At 34.6% G+C, this 14633-nt stretch overlaps 1 protein-coding gene and 1 pseudogene across 7 annotated transcripts in view; both read left to right on the top strand.

The window, feature by feature from the left end:
- Vps13b (vacuolar protein sorting 13 homolog B) overlaps positions 1–14633 on the top strand; it is an 829431-nt gene that overhangs the window by 9689 nt on the left and 805109 nt on the right. For all 7 annotated transcript variants that reach the window (XR_007108524.1, XR_007108523.1, XM_047551787.1 and 4 more), the window contains exon 3: positions 10774–10917. Coding sequence is in view for 5 of the 7 variants with exons in the window: in XM_047551787.1 (XP_047407743.1) it covers positions 10774–10917 (144 nt within the window). In the remaining 2 variants the exon portion in view is untranslated. The remainder of the gene's footprint in view (positions 1–10773; positions 10918–14633) is intronic.
- Positions 6033–6486, top strand: LOC124984055 (40S ribosomal protein S13-like; annotated as a pseudogene).

The following is a 14633-nucleotide window of genomic DNA, read 5'->3' as shown; positions in this document are numbered from 1 at the left end:
AACTTTGGCTTGAAGTGTACTTCATCTGATATGAGGATGGAAATTCCCGCTCTTTTACTGAGCCCCTGTGCATGGTATGTTTTTTTCCCATCCTTTCACCTTTAGTCTGTGGGTATCTTTTTCTATGAGATGGAGTCTTTTGAAGGCAGCATATTGTTGGGTCTTTCTTTTTAATCCAATCTGCCAGACTATGTCTTTTTTTTTTTTTTTTTTTTTTTTTTTTTTTTTTGTGGTGCTGGGGATTGAACCCAGGGCCTTGTGCTTGGGAGGCAAGCACTCTACCAACTGACCTATCTCCCCAGCCCACCAGACTATGTCTTTTGATTGATAAGTTTAGGCCATTAACATTCAGGGTTATTATTGAGATATGATTTGTATTCCTGCTCATTTTGGTTTATATTTTGGCTTTTAACTTGACTTGGTTTCTCCTTTAATTGGCTATTTCTTTGGGGTAGTTCCTCCCTTTGTTGACTTGCATTGTGGTTTTTTATTTCATCATTAAATCCGAAGGTAAGTTTTGTTGGGTGTAAAATTCTTGACTGGCATCCATTTTCTTTCAGAGCTTGAAATATGTTGTTCCAGGCCTCTTCAGACTGAGAAGTCTGCTGATATTCGTATTGTTTTTCCCCAATATTAAATCTGATGCTTTTCTCTAGCAGCCTTTAAAAATCTATCTTTATTTTGTATGTTAGGTATTTTCATTATAATGCGCCTTGTGTGGATCTGTTGTAATTTTGTACATTTGATATCCTATAAACCTCTTGTGTTTGGTTTTCCATTTCATTCTTCAGATTTGGGAAATTTTCTGATATTTCATTGAATAGATTATTCATTCCTTTGGTTTGAATTGGTGTGTACCTTCCTTAATCCCAGTAATTCTTAAATTTGGTCTTTTCATGATATCCCAAAATTCTTGGAGTTTCCGTTTGTGATTGCTTACCATCTTCTCTCTTTGGTCAACTTTGTTTTCAAGCTTAAATGTTTGCCTTCATTGTCTGAGATTCTTTCTTTCAAGTAATCTAGCCTGTTGGTTATGCTTTCTATTGAGTTTTTAATTTGGTTTATTGTTGCCTTCATTTCATGGATTTCTGTTTTTTCTTTTTCTTTTTTCAGACTCTCATATCTCTTTATTGAAATGATCTTTTGCTTCCTGCATTTTCTCTTTTAACTGTGTATTGATGTGATCAATCATTGCCTGCATTGCTCTCTTATCTCATCGTTTGCTTCTTGGACATTTCAATTATGTACATTCTGAACTCCCTTTCTGACATTTCTTCTACCATGCTGTCATTGGATTTTATTGATACAGCATCTAGATTTGTTTGGGACTCTTTCTTCTCTTGTTTTTTCATGTTGTTTGTGTATCTTCCCCTCTAGCAGTGGGAATCCGAGGTATTGCAGTTTCTCCCCTATAGACTTAGTGTCCCTTCAGGTTTCCAATACCTCACCTTGAAGTGGGAAATCAATATTAGCAGCACACAGTACAAACACTATGCATCCTTAAACCAAATAATCCCTATTAAGATATTAACCATATTGTCTTAATAAACAGAGACAATGAGTTCAATTATTATCTACAACATAACCAATAGGTTTGTAATAAGGACCACAATTTCTAATAGTGGACTAAGAGGATGGAGAGGGGTGTATGATAAAATGTTAATGAGATAATATTGAGTCTATAGAGGTACTGTGTCATAGTAATAGTAAAAGTGAGATTAAAAGAAATTGGTTGTTAGCATGAGAAAAGGGAGAAAGAGTGTCCAAGGAAACAGATAGATAAGAGGAAAAGAGAGTGAGAAAAATATTAATAAAAGAAAGGAAAAGTAGGAATAATAGTAGGTATAATAGGAATAATCATAATAATACTAATAAAAAAAACTCTACAATAAAACTATACTGTAATGTTCAAACCTCCTAGTCTTCAGTAGCCTGATGCCTGAGAGGAACTTGATAATGCAGTGTCCCAAGAAGGGTGCTGCCCCACTAGGGATGGTGGCCTCCAGATTGGGAATAATCCATGCTAACCGGCAAAGGTGACCCCATGTGTTGATAGATGGTTAGCCCCAGCATGAGGGCGCTAGACCATGGTCTGGGTCTCTGTGCTGGAGACAGTGGGCTCCGGGCCAGGTCTCTGTGGGATGTTCACGCGGGTGCTGGGACAGGTGACTTGGTTGGGTCTCAGTCTTTATATACTTTAAAAAATTATTTCATTTGTTCAAAGATTACAAAGTTCATTTATTTGCTTTATTAGATTTGCTTTCACCATTTCCTGAAAATTTTACAACAATTTTACTGTATATACTGTCCCTTTCTCTCTGCCTTCTTTAATATGGTCCTCATTTTTGCTTGTTTTGGGTTTAGTTCATTTTTTATCTTCTCTTTTTAAGGTGGAAAGTTATTTTTTTTGAGATACATTTTTCTTCTGTTATAACCATTTACAACTATAAATTTCAGGTGCATCTCATAAATGTTCATACCATTATGTTTTTATTTTTATTCAATTCAGATGTTTTCTAATTTTCTTTGAGATGAATATGTATTTTCTGCAGTTGTTAATTGCAGTTATAGGTCTGTTGATGTCAGGTGTATTTGGTTAATGTTTTTCAGATCTTCTATGTCCTTGCTGATTTTTTGTCTGTTCCATTATTGTGAGATATTAAAGTCTTCATCCAATATTATTATGTCTTTCTCCTTTGAGTTTTGTTTGAGTTTGCTTTATGTATTTTGGGGTTTGGTTTTTTGTAAGTGTTATATTGTTCATTAATTGATCATTTTATCATTTTTCATATCTTATTTTTATAGAGATAAAATTGACATAATATTACATTTTTAGTGTTTTCTCTGAGAAAACATCACTAAATGTTACTGTTGTAATGTTTATTTTTGCCATATGTTTTTATTGGTACATTATAATTATACATAATGGTGGGATTTATTGTTACATGCACAGAATATAACAATATAATTTGGTCAAGATCATTTTCCATTTCCCCTTTTTCTCTCTTCCTGCCACCTCCTGGTTCCTTTCTTCTACTCTATTGATCTTCCTTTGATGTTCATGAGACCCATCCCCATCCATCTTTCTTTTCCTTTTTCCTCTAGCTTCCTCACATGTGAGAAAACATACTACCCTTCACTGTCTGATTTTGACTTATTTAGCTTATATTGTTCTCAAGTTTCATCCATTTTCCTGCAGATGACATAATTTCATTCTTCTTTATGGCTGAATAAAACTCTGTTATGTATATATACACCACATTTTCCTTATCCATTCATTTGTTGATGGACACCTAAGTGGGTTTCATAGTTATTGTGAACTGTGGTGCTGGAACATGGGTATACATGTATCGCTGTAGCATGCTAATTCCTAACGTACCAAGGAGTACTACAGGAGTTGGGTCCTATGGTGGTTCTATTCCTAGTTTTTAAGGAACCTCTGAACTGATTTCTGTAGTGGTTGTGCTAATTTACCTTCCCACTAACAGTATAAAAGTGTTCCTTTTTCTCTATATCCTCTCCAGCATTTATTATTATTTGTATTCTTGATGACTGCCATTCTAAACAGTGAGATGAAATCTCAGTTTTGTCTCTATTTGCATCTTCCTAATTGATAGAGTTGCATAGTTTCTGGTTTCTTCCTAGGTCTTTGATTAATTTTTATTTGACTTCTGTGCAGGGTGAGAGATAAGAATCTTGTCTCATTCTTCTACGTATGGAGAACCTGTTTTCCTAGCACCTTTTTTAAAAGGCTGTCTCTTCTCCAGCGTATGTTTTTGGCACCTTTGTCAAGGATCTGACTATGTCTTTATGGGGGTTTTCTCTTAATCTCCTATTGTGTTCTATTCATCTGCATGTTTGTTTTGATCCAGTACCATGCAGTTTCTGTTACTATAGCTCTGTAGTATAATCTGAGATCAGGTGTTGCAATTGCCTCAGTATTGATTTTGTTTTGGCTTAGAGTTTTTGGCTCTTCTGGAACTTTTATTCTTCCAAATCAATTTTAGAACAGTTTTTTCTAGTTCTGTGAAGAATGTCATTGGTATTTTGATGGGGATTGTATTGAATTCATATATTGCTTTTGACAATATGACCATTTTAACAGTAACAGTTCTGCCTATCATGATCATAGGAGGTCCTTCCATTTTCTTGTGTCTTCTTCAGTTTCTTTTTTCAGTGCTCTGTAGTGGAGATGTTGAGATATTTCATTGTAGAGATCTTTCACCTCTTTGGTTAGATTTATTCCTAGATGTATTTTTCTTCTAGTGGAGCTTTTTGAATCTTGAGAGTATAGGATCATGTTATCTGCAAACAGTGATAATTAGACTTCTTCCTTTCCTATTTTTTTTCTTTTTGTACCAGGGATTGAACCCAGGGGCTCTCAATGATTAAGCCACATCACCAGTCCCCCTTTTGTATTTTAAAAATGTTTTTATTTGACACAGGTTCTCACTGAGTTGCTTAGGGACTCATTAAGTTGCTGAGGCTGGCTTTGAACTTGCAATCCTTCTACCTCAGCCTCCTGAGCTGCTGGGAGTACAGGTATGTGCCACCATGGCCAGCTTCCTCTTCTGTTTTTATCCCTTTTATTTCTTTTGCCTAATACCCTGGCTGCCATTCTTTGTACTACATTGATTAGGAGTGGTAAGAGTGGACATTCTTGTCTTATTCCAGATTTTAAAGAAAATGCTTTCAGTTTTTAACACTCACTACGTTGACTTTGGTTTGTTATATATACCTTTTATGAGGTTGTCCATGCCCTTAGCTTAATATTGTTCCACAGTTCTTATGTATTCTGTGCATTGTTACTTACTTTCTTTTCTTTAATACTGTCTGAGTGTTCAAGGTCTACCACTTTGTTTTCCAGCTCTGAGATTCTGTTTTCAGCATGGTTTACTCTATTAGATTTTCATCTCAGCATTTTATTTGATTTATTGTGTCTTTCATTTCCAAGATTTCTGTTTGGTTCTTTTTCAATATCCCTGTCTTTCTATTGAATATCTCTTTCATTTCCTGTACTGACTTCCTTTATTCATTCAGTTGTTTTTCTATGTTCTCTTGGAATTCTTTGATCATTTTATATTCATTCTTATGTATTCTTTATCTGATATTGAATCCACATCACTTTCTTGTTATCAGTTGCTGGTGAATCATGAACTTTAGGAGCTATCATATTACCTTTTTTTTTTTAAATATTTCTTATATGCCTGTATTGGGTTTTATGCCTCTGTTGGGATGGATTTTCTCTTCTGATTCTTAATGTGCTGGCCTTTTTAGGCCACAGCCTTTTCTTGCCAAAGTATTCTGGGATATCAGGTTGTTGTGAATTTTTCAATATATTTCCCAATGAGTTTTGTAGTATAGTTTCCCTACTGGTTCTTTGGTGATAATTAATGTTTATTGATACAGTGTATATTGTGTCAACTTGAGGATTCCATTATTACTGTACATTTCAAAAGATGAGTTTGTTCTTGTAGGTCAGGGAGTTGTATTATATATAGTAGAGTATGTGGTGTATAACCTCTGTGGTTTCCCTTCACTTAACAACTCTGTATATTCTAATGACTTACGGTAGTGATCTAGATTGAGATGACTCATAGGTGTGGTGTCCATAGCTTTTGTGTTAATTCTTTGTTTTTGCTGTAGGAGTGAATGTCCTTGAGTGGGACCTGTGGCCTCCCTACCCAGGGATTGGAAGGATGGATAATTACTGCCTATGCCCAACCGTGTCCTTTACATCTCTTCTTTGTCTGTGTACCCCTTGGACTGGGGGTTGTTAAGCCATTCCTATGTTTGCATTGCACCTTTTTTTTTTTTTTTTGGGTACTGGGGATTGAACCCAGGCCCTTGTGCATGCAAGGCAAGCACTCTACCGACTGAGCTATCTCCCCAGCCCTGCATTGCACCTTGAACTTCCAGCTGGAGTGGCCTAATACTGGAGCTGGTTGAAATAGTTTTCAGCTTCTCTTCTCACCAGTATAAGGACAGAATTGAAAGTACTGTTCTCTTTTTGCTGACTGACTACGGCCATCATGGGTTGCATGCATGCTTCCAGGAAGGGCCTGTCCCAGTCATCTCAGCCCTGTTGCTGCAGTGTCCCCAACCTGATTGAAGTTGACATCTGATGATGTGAAGGAGCAGATTTACAAACTGGCCAGAAGGGTCCGACTCCCTCACAAAGTGGTGTGGATACTGAGGGATTCACATGGTATTGCACAAGTATGTTTTGTGAGTAGCAATAAAATCTTGAGAATCCTTAGTCCAAAGGACTTGCTCCTGATCTTCCTGAGAATCTGTCATTTAATTAAGAAAGCAGTTGCTGTTTGAAAGCATCTTGAGAGGAATAGAAAGGATAATGATGCTAAAGTCCACCTGATTCTGATAGAGAGCTGAATTCACCAATTGGCTTGATATTATAAGACCAAGTGGGTCCTTCCCCCAAATTAGAAATATGAGTCATCCACAGCCTGTGCCCTGGTGGCATAAATTTCTGTATGTATTCAAGCAATAAAGGCATTGTTTAACTTAAAAAAAAAAAAAAAAAAAAAGAGAGAGAGAAAGTACTCTTGATTGGAGTTTCATCTGGATAGACCAGATTGATGGACTCCAGGGCAGGGGTGGGTGTTGCAGAGTTCTGAGTTGGGAGATCTGGTATATGGGTCTTAGCTCTAAACACGTTTGGGACTTTGTTGGGTGATATCTGTTCTGGAAACACTACATCAACACATCCCTAGATCTAGGCAGATGCTGATTTCTACTGGAATCTTAGGGTCCTCCCACAAATTCTGCTAGTAGGGAAGGGAAGTAGACCCTCCAGAGGTCTCACATTCTGCTGCTCATGAATATGACCTTCCCAAGTTGGTTCTCCAGTGTAATCTCCTGCCCTCCTGTTCAGTTTTTTGACTCTTTTCAGCTGATCATGTGAGCCACAAGTCTCAGGGAAAGTGAATTGCACTCTCCTCTGTATATGACTTCTCTTCACAATCTTCTCTGTGCCTATTTCAGTTAACTACTGCTAAGTATGCCTAAGCCACATAGTAGGCATAAGCCATGACAGTATGACAATATGTGCTATGATTTCCTGGTGTCCTACAGTATTGATCTGTAGTGTGGCTTCCTCAGGATGTGTCCCTACCTCAACTCTGTGCTTGCCAGTTGAGAAACACAGAGCACTTATCAAACTTCTGAGTCTCTCAGAAACTCTGACTTTCCAACATTGAATTTCAGTGAAGTCCTTCATTCACCCACCTTGTTGAGGAGCAATATTCCTGCTGCTTGGATCCTGAGTTCTACTCCCAAATTGCATCCCCATCCCATCCTCAGCATTTTTTTATTTTTTAATTTTTTTTTATGGTACCGGTGATTGAACACAGGGGTACTTAATCACTGAGCAACATCCCCCAGCCCTTTTTAAATATATTTTTATTTAGAGACAGTGTCTTCCTGAGTTGCTGAGTGTCTCGCTAATCTGTTGAGACTGAGTGTGAACTCCCAATTCTCCTGCCTCAGCCTCCTGAGCTGTGCCACCATGCCCGGCCCAGTCTCAGCAGTTTTTGAAGTCCTGTTTTACGATACTGTACTCTTAAAAATGGTTAAAGTTGTAAATTTTGTGTTATGTATTTTTCTATCACCACACATACCCTACCTACACACAAATATACATGAATGAATGACAGAACTTACCTATCTTTTGGCTGTCGTGGAAATACTGCTGCACATATGGGTGTGTTGATATCTCGAGATTCTGTTTTTGATGGACATGCCGACTACTTCTGCTTTGACATAGCATATACGTGTATTGAAATGCCACACTGTTCTCCATAATGTTTAATTACTATATGTGAATTACACATAAAAATACTAAAGTTCTGTTTTTTAATTTTTTTGAATTTATATCCAGAAGTGAAATTACTTTATCAATGGTAATCCTATTGTTAATTTTTGAGGAACTGCCATATTGTTTTCAATACCAGCAGTACTATTTTACATTCCAAGTGAGATAGCATAGGATTCTAGGTTTTCCACATCCTTCTTAATAATTGCACATTATTATTGTTATTTTATAGTGACCATCCTAACAGGTGTGCTCTGATACCACATTGTAGTTTTTTTTTTTTCTTTGCGGTGCTGGGGATCGAACCCAGGGACTTGTGCTTGTGAATGACACTCTGCCAACTGAGCTCTCTCCCCAGCCTGCACATTGTAGTTTTGATTTGCATTTTCTTGATGATCTGAGAGGGCGAACATCTTTTTGTATGTTTTTTTTTTTTGGCTCTTTGTGTATATTCTTTGAGAATTGTCTATTCCTTTGTGCATTTAAAAATAAAATTGTTTTCTTTGTTGTTTTTGATTTATATGAAGTCTTAATATATTCTAGACATTAACACTTTATCAGATACATGATTTGTGAATATTTTCTCTTATTCCAGAGTTTGCCTTTTCACTCTTGATTATTTCCTTTACTGTGTAATTTTAAAGTTTGATATAATCCTATTTGTCAATTTTTGTTTTTGCTGTTTTAAGTTTTGAATATTTTTTTGGTTAGAATATTTTAACAGCTTACCTAAAATTAGATTTTTGAGAGCTATTCAATCCTCTTCTTAAATTCTTTAAGAATAGCCTTTGCACAGTCATAGATATACTGGTTTTAGGGATACTTTTTTTGTTTGTTTTTGCAGTGTTGGGAATGGAACCAAAGGCCTCACGCGTACTAAGCAAGTGTTCTACCACTGGCTACTACCACCCCACTTCTGGGGATACATTTTATGCAATATATCATTGCAAACAAACTTATTATAAAATTGTAGGTTTGTATTTCAAGAATGGAAAAGAATGAAAGGAAAATAATTTCTTTTTGGTTACATCAAGATCCATTTGTTAAAATAATCAACATTTGTATTTTGTCTTTTACAAGATACATATGTGTTCTTGTTTATCACAACAACTTTGATCAAACTACCTTGTTTGTAGTTAGATAATTAATAGGTGTTGCATTTTAGTTGTACCTCCAACATGGGCTATATGGTTTAAAATCCCATGTTCTAACATGGAGAACCACCTCTGTGTTAATACTTGATTAGTAGCTAAATTAATTAGTAGCATTATTATGGCACTAAGTTCTTGAGTTTAATTTGGGTATCTTTTAACTTCTCCTGGAGAAAATCTAATTTGTGCCCATAGATTACAATTATGGTAGCCATTTTGCAAATGTATCATTGTTGCACAAGTCAGGGGGTGGTGGAGATGGAAATAAAATCCATTCATTTTCCAAGGAGACACATAGCTGGTATAAATGTAGTCAGTACTCATAATGATAATATAAAGGCAGTATTATAAAGAGCAAGAGTTTTAGCATTACATGTCTCAGTTTTGAGTTCTGGCTTTTCTTGTTGTTTCATTTTGGGAAGTTACTGGACCCTGCATGTCTCAGATTTTTCATCATAAAATGGTATGGTAGTATTTACGTTTTGTTGTTCTTAGGATTAAATGGTTATATGCAGGTAAGATGCTTAGAATGGTGCCTTGTATACAAGTGCTTAGTAAATACTTTCCTTTTTGCAGATACTGATTAGTATATAATTTGTGTCAGCTAAATAATGCTTGAAGTAATGACTGCATCTTTAAATTTAATATAATAGAAATGTTTAAAAATTGTGACATTCCATTAGAAAGAGTAGTGACAATAGATTTTTAGTAGTCTGGCATTAAAAAAGTCTCTAAGACATAAGTTAGACCCACATTTTTCTAATAATAGTAATAATAATAATATTTAGCATCTTTATAATTTCTGTATGAGGAAGACAGTGTTCTAAGCACTTTATATAAATGAATTGATCCAGTGCTCAAAAAATAGTATTATTATCCAGATTTTGCAGATAATGAAAGTAGGAACAGATACATCAAACAACTTACCTAGTGTCATTGAGCTACTGAGTGGCAGAGATTGAATTTAAATCCATGTCTGCTGGCTCTAGAGTAATTGCTTGTAACCACTTTGCCATTTTGCCTGTATTTAGCTCTATTGCTATTTTGCTAAAGCAAGTAGATGGGGGGGTATAAAATTAATAATATTTATTAACTTTTGGACATAGCTGCAATAACTGTAAAAATGTGATAGAAGTATAGTCTTTTTTTTTTCTTTGTTGGCTTGTAACAAAGGTATGGTCCAGAAGTGGAACAAAGTAGTATAAAGTGATTGGAGTGAACATTTATGCTATCATTTCTAAGTTTTATCTAGTAATACTGGAAAGCAATCAGAAACATTTCAAATTTATGACCAAATAGTATTGAGGTAAATTATAGTTAGTTAAAACACAATAGGTTGTTTTTGTGGTTGATCAGTTTTATGTTGTCAGGTCATTCTCTTCACTTCAGCCCCTGCTTTCAGCTTGCCCTGAAAACACCTTTGAGGGCATATTTTTAGAAATTTAAGACAATTGTAGTTTTCTCGAGTACTGCTGCTTTTTATAGCTATGACTGCTACCACTACCACATGTAAACCCTTATCATAGACCATGTATTCTGTATCATTTATATTCAGCAGAGTAGCAAACTGAGGCCTAGAGAGTTTAAGTAACTTATTAAATGTAATTTGCTTAAGTTTTTGTGATTTATCATAAAGTATAGTTTAATAAGTTATTTGATTCTGCTTTGTGATAAACAGTAATGAATGAAATATTTTTGTTTTGGAAATTTCATTTTTCTTTTAAAGGAATTTGGATACTAGGATAAAAATATTAAGTACTTACTAACTATAATATTTTGTGTTTTAAGGAGCTGAAATTACCATTCACTTTTTTAAGTGGACATATTCATGAATTGCGGATTCATGTACCATGGACAAAATTAGGTTCAGAACCAGTGGTAATTACCATCAATACAATGGAATGCATATTGAAACTTAAAGATGGAATACAGGTAAGAAATTATGAAATCTAGTTGTTGAATGTTAACTAATTTTATTGTTCATTATATCTGATAATTCTATAACTTTTAGAATATTTTGTCACATCAGTAAATCTGTATACATTTTTTTATATGCCTGTTAAAGTAATAATTATTTACATAAGGGTGTTCTGAAATTTGAATAAAACTTTGAAAGGATACTTTCATACAAAGTTTACTTTGTTGGTCATAATTTTACTAGGGAGCAATGTATATTGCTTATTACCTGTATTTACAATGGAAGTGAGGCCTGATTAAGTCTAATTTTTAGGTGAAGTTTTTTGAGTTTTTGCAGAGGACTAGTACTTACAAATCTTTTTTTTTTTTTTTTTTTGCGGTACTGGGGATCGAACTCAGGGCCTTATGCTTGCAAGGCAAGCACTCTACCAGCTGAGTTATCTCCCCAGCCCCAAATCTTCTAAATCAGACAATTTCTCAGGCTAATTTCTGAGAAGATGAAAATATATTTACCTTAATAGCAAATTTCATTATTGTTTTTGCATAAGAAACTTTTTTTTTTATCAGACAGTTACTTCTTCTCTGACTCATTGTACATTTCTCATTGGTGTTCTTTTGCAAAGGTATAATACTGGTTTTACAGAGTATCTGCCAAAATTTTTCCTATCTAGGAAGCCAGCAGGTCAGGACAGCAGCATTCTGTGAAGAATGTTTTCACTTTCATCTTGTAGAAAAGTCATGTATCTGTCATTAGTTTTTTTACTTAGTGTGTATTTAACATTGACTTTTTAGTTTTAAGTGAATTGATGTTTGTTTATTTCTTTCTGTGCTGGGGATCAAACTCAGGGCCTTGTGAGGGTTAGGCAAGCACTTTTCCCCTAAAGTATATCCCCAGTCCCTATAAGTATTACTAAAATCACTGTTTTCATGAGAACCATAAGGCAATTTTAGCAAATACTAGTATAACTTTAGTTTCTGTGAAATTAGGGTTATTTATGTTATTAAAATTTATTTCTTATTTTAAGTAGATTCTTTAAAGTGATTGTCATATCAATCCATTAGACTCAGATTCTTTAGAATCTTTGATTCTAAACCTGCATTATCCAATTGAACTTAAATAATGTGGTTCCTGAGAATAAATAGACCAATGGTATATTCTCATGAAAACTGACTTTGTGAACTTTTAAGTATTTGAGAGAGTGATTTTAGAAACCTGTAGATAGTTATATTGCAGTAAGTTTTATATTTGGTAATACTGCAGTGGTTTCTTAATCATCATCTGTTATTGGAACTTTTTTTTTTTAAGTCTGGACTTGGTTATACCACCCATGTAGTGCTCTGTATTAAAAGAAAAAAAAATCCAGTCACTAAGTATTTTTTTCAATGAAAAGGTGGAAGTTTCAAGGCCAGATGTCCCATAAGAAACACATTTAAAAGAAACAAATTACAACTAATTATAGAGGCTACAGAAAAAGATTTGTAACACATGACTTAGTGCAGCTCAGAACTAATATTTGATATTGAACCATGCAGATGGCTACTGAAGGAATGATCAGATTTCCTGCTTGCATGGTATTTGAAACTTGAATTTTGTGGTGTGTGGAACAAAAGGTCAAGTGTCATGAATGTAAACCACATTCAAAACAAGTGTTTTTTGCAGATGTTTAAAATTTTGTTGTAGGAAGAATTTTTGAAAATTGCAGTTGACATTTGGACAAATTATTTAAAAGTGTATACCCCTGGAGAGTAAGACTTGGGTTTATACTACTGATTGGAATTAAATTTTGAGTAGAAACATTATAGATAAAACATATTTTAAAGTACTTTAATTTTAGGTTTTAAGCTTTTATAGGTATAGTATGTAATTAAGTTAAAATTATGCATGTACTAGGAGAATGGAATGGTTCCATATTTAAATTATTTGAAGTTTAATTATGTTGTACCATCATACCAAAGAAAAGACTTCATTTCCTAAATAAAAGTGGGGTGAGATGGTAGGTTAAATGAAGGGACCTTTTAGAATCACAGGTATTCAAATGTATGAGTATGCAAAAAACGTTAACATTAATTTATGGGAATATAGTAAAATGATTAGCAGGTGAAAATATGAGGTTTAATTCAGATTGTTAAAAGAATACAGAATCATTAAATGCTTTTTTAATTATATGCATATATTTTTAATTATAGATAGACACAGTACCTTTCTTTCTTCCTTTCTTTCCTCTTTCCTTTCTTTCATGCTGAGTATCAAACCTGGTGCTTCACACATGCTAGGCAAGCACTCTACCACTGAGCCACAATTCCAGCCCATCATTAGATGCTTTGATAAAAAATATGACAAATTTTTTATGTTCAATCTGATGCTGCCAACATTTGTTGATTGCCTAACCTCCAGCATTGAAAAGCATGGCTAAGATATTTGTAGACACTCAGCAAAGGACACTTAGAGAGATTTATAATGTTTCAGTGTGACTCTAATGTTCATGGTTATAATGTACTCAACATTTCTTTGAAATCCATTTTAATTATAGAGATTTTTAAAGAAAGTGACCAAGTTCTGTTGGATAAAATAAAGGCCACTTTGATGTTCACTTAGAATAATTTTTAATAATTTTAAACTTCATAAAATACTTGTTAACTATTTGCTGTTCACTTTGAGAGAGACCTTGTATGTCAGTCATTGTCCCTACCTTTAGATCCTGTGGATTTGTAACTTGTAACCTGTTTTTTTTCTATTTTGGACTTTAGATACACAATTTGATTCATGACAATGTTATGTCCGTTCTTATGTAGTATAATAAATACTTGTGAATCTAGCATATAACTTGAACTAAAACATTACCAAGAATTTACATTTAATTATGTTTTCCTCTCCTTGTTTGTATTCTTGCTTGTTCATCCTTGGTGAACTTCATCTGCAAAATGGGATAAGACTTCCTATACAGTGTTTTAAATTTTGTGATGAGCATGCATTCTTTGCTTAGTGTATTAAGTCTTGGAAAAAATACTACTGCAATGTAAAGAGAGTGGTGAATTTGTTTTTAAAGTACTTATTTGTTCTTTTTTTAAAAATTTATTTTTATTGTAAATAAATGGGATACATCTTGTTTCTCTGTTTGTACATGAAGTAGAGGCATACCATTTGTGTAATCATACATTTACCTAGGGTAATAGTTTTTGACTCATTCTGTAATTTTTTTCCTTCCCTCCCATCCCTCCCACCCCTCTTTTCCCTCTATACAGTCCCTCCTTCCTCCACTCTTGCCCCCCTCTTACCCCCCAATATGGGTCATCATCTGCTTATCAGCGAGAACATTCGTCCTTTGGTTTCTTGAGATTGGCTTATGTCACTTAGCATGATATTCTCCAGTTTCATCCATTTGCCTGCAAATGCCATAATTTTTTTATTCTTTATGACTGAGTAATATTTCATAGTATTTATATACCACATTTTATCCATTCATCAACTGAAGGGCATATAGTTTGGTTCTACAATCTGTCTATTGTGAATTGAGTAGCTATGAACATTGATGTGCCTGTATCTCTGTAGTATGCTGATTTTAAGTCCTTTGGGTATAGGCCAAGGAGTGGGATAGCTGGGTCAAATGGTGGGTCCATTCCAAGTTTTCTAAGGAATCTCCACACTGGTTTCCAGAGTGGCTGCACTAATTTGCAGCCCCACCAGCAATGTATGAGTGTACCTTTTTCCCCACATCCTCGCCAACAACTGT

The sequence above is a fragment of the Sciurus carolinensis genome, chromosome 1 (genome assembly GCF_902686445.1).
Source record: "Sciurus carolinensis chromosome 1, mSciCar1.2, whole genome shotgun sequence".
Taxonomy (NCBI): domain Eukaryota; kingdom Metazoa; phylum Chordata; class Mammalia; order Rodentia; family Sciuridae; genus Sciurus; species Sciurus carolinensis.
Note: the sequence above shows the minus strand (reverse complement) of the source record. Positions and strands in the feature narration are given on the sequence as shown.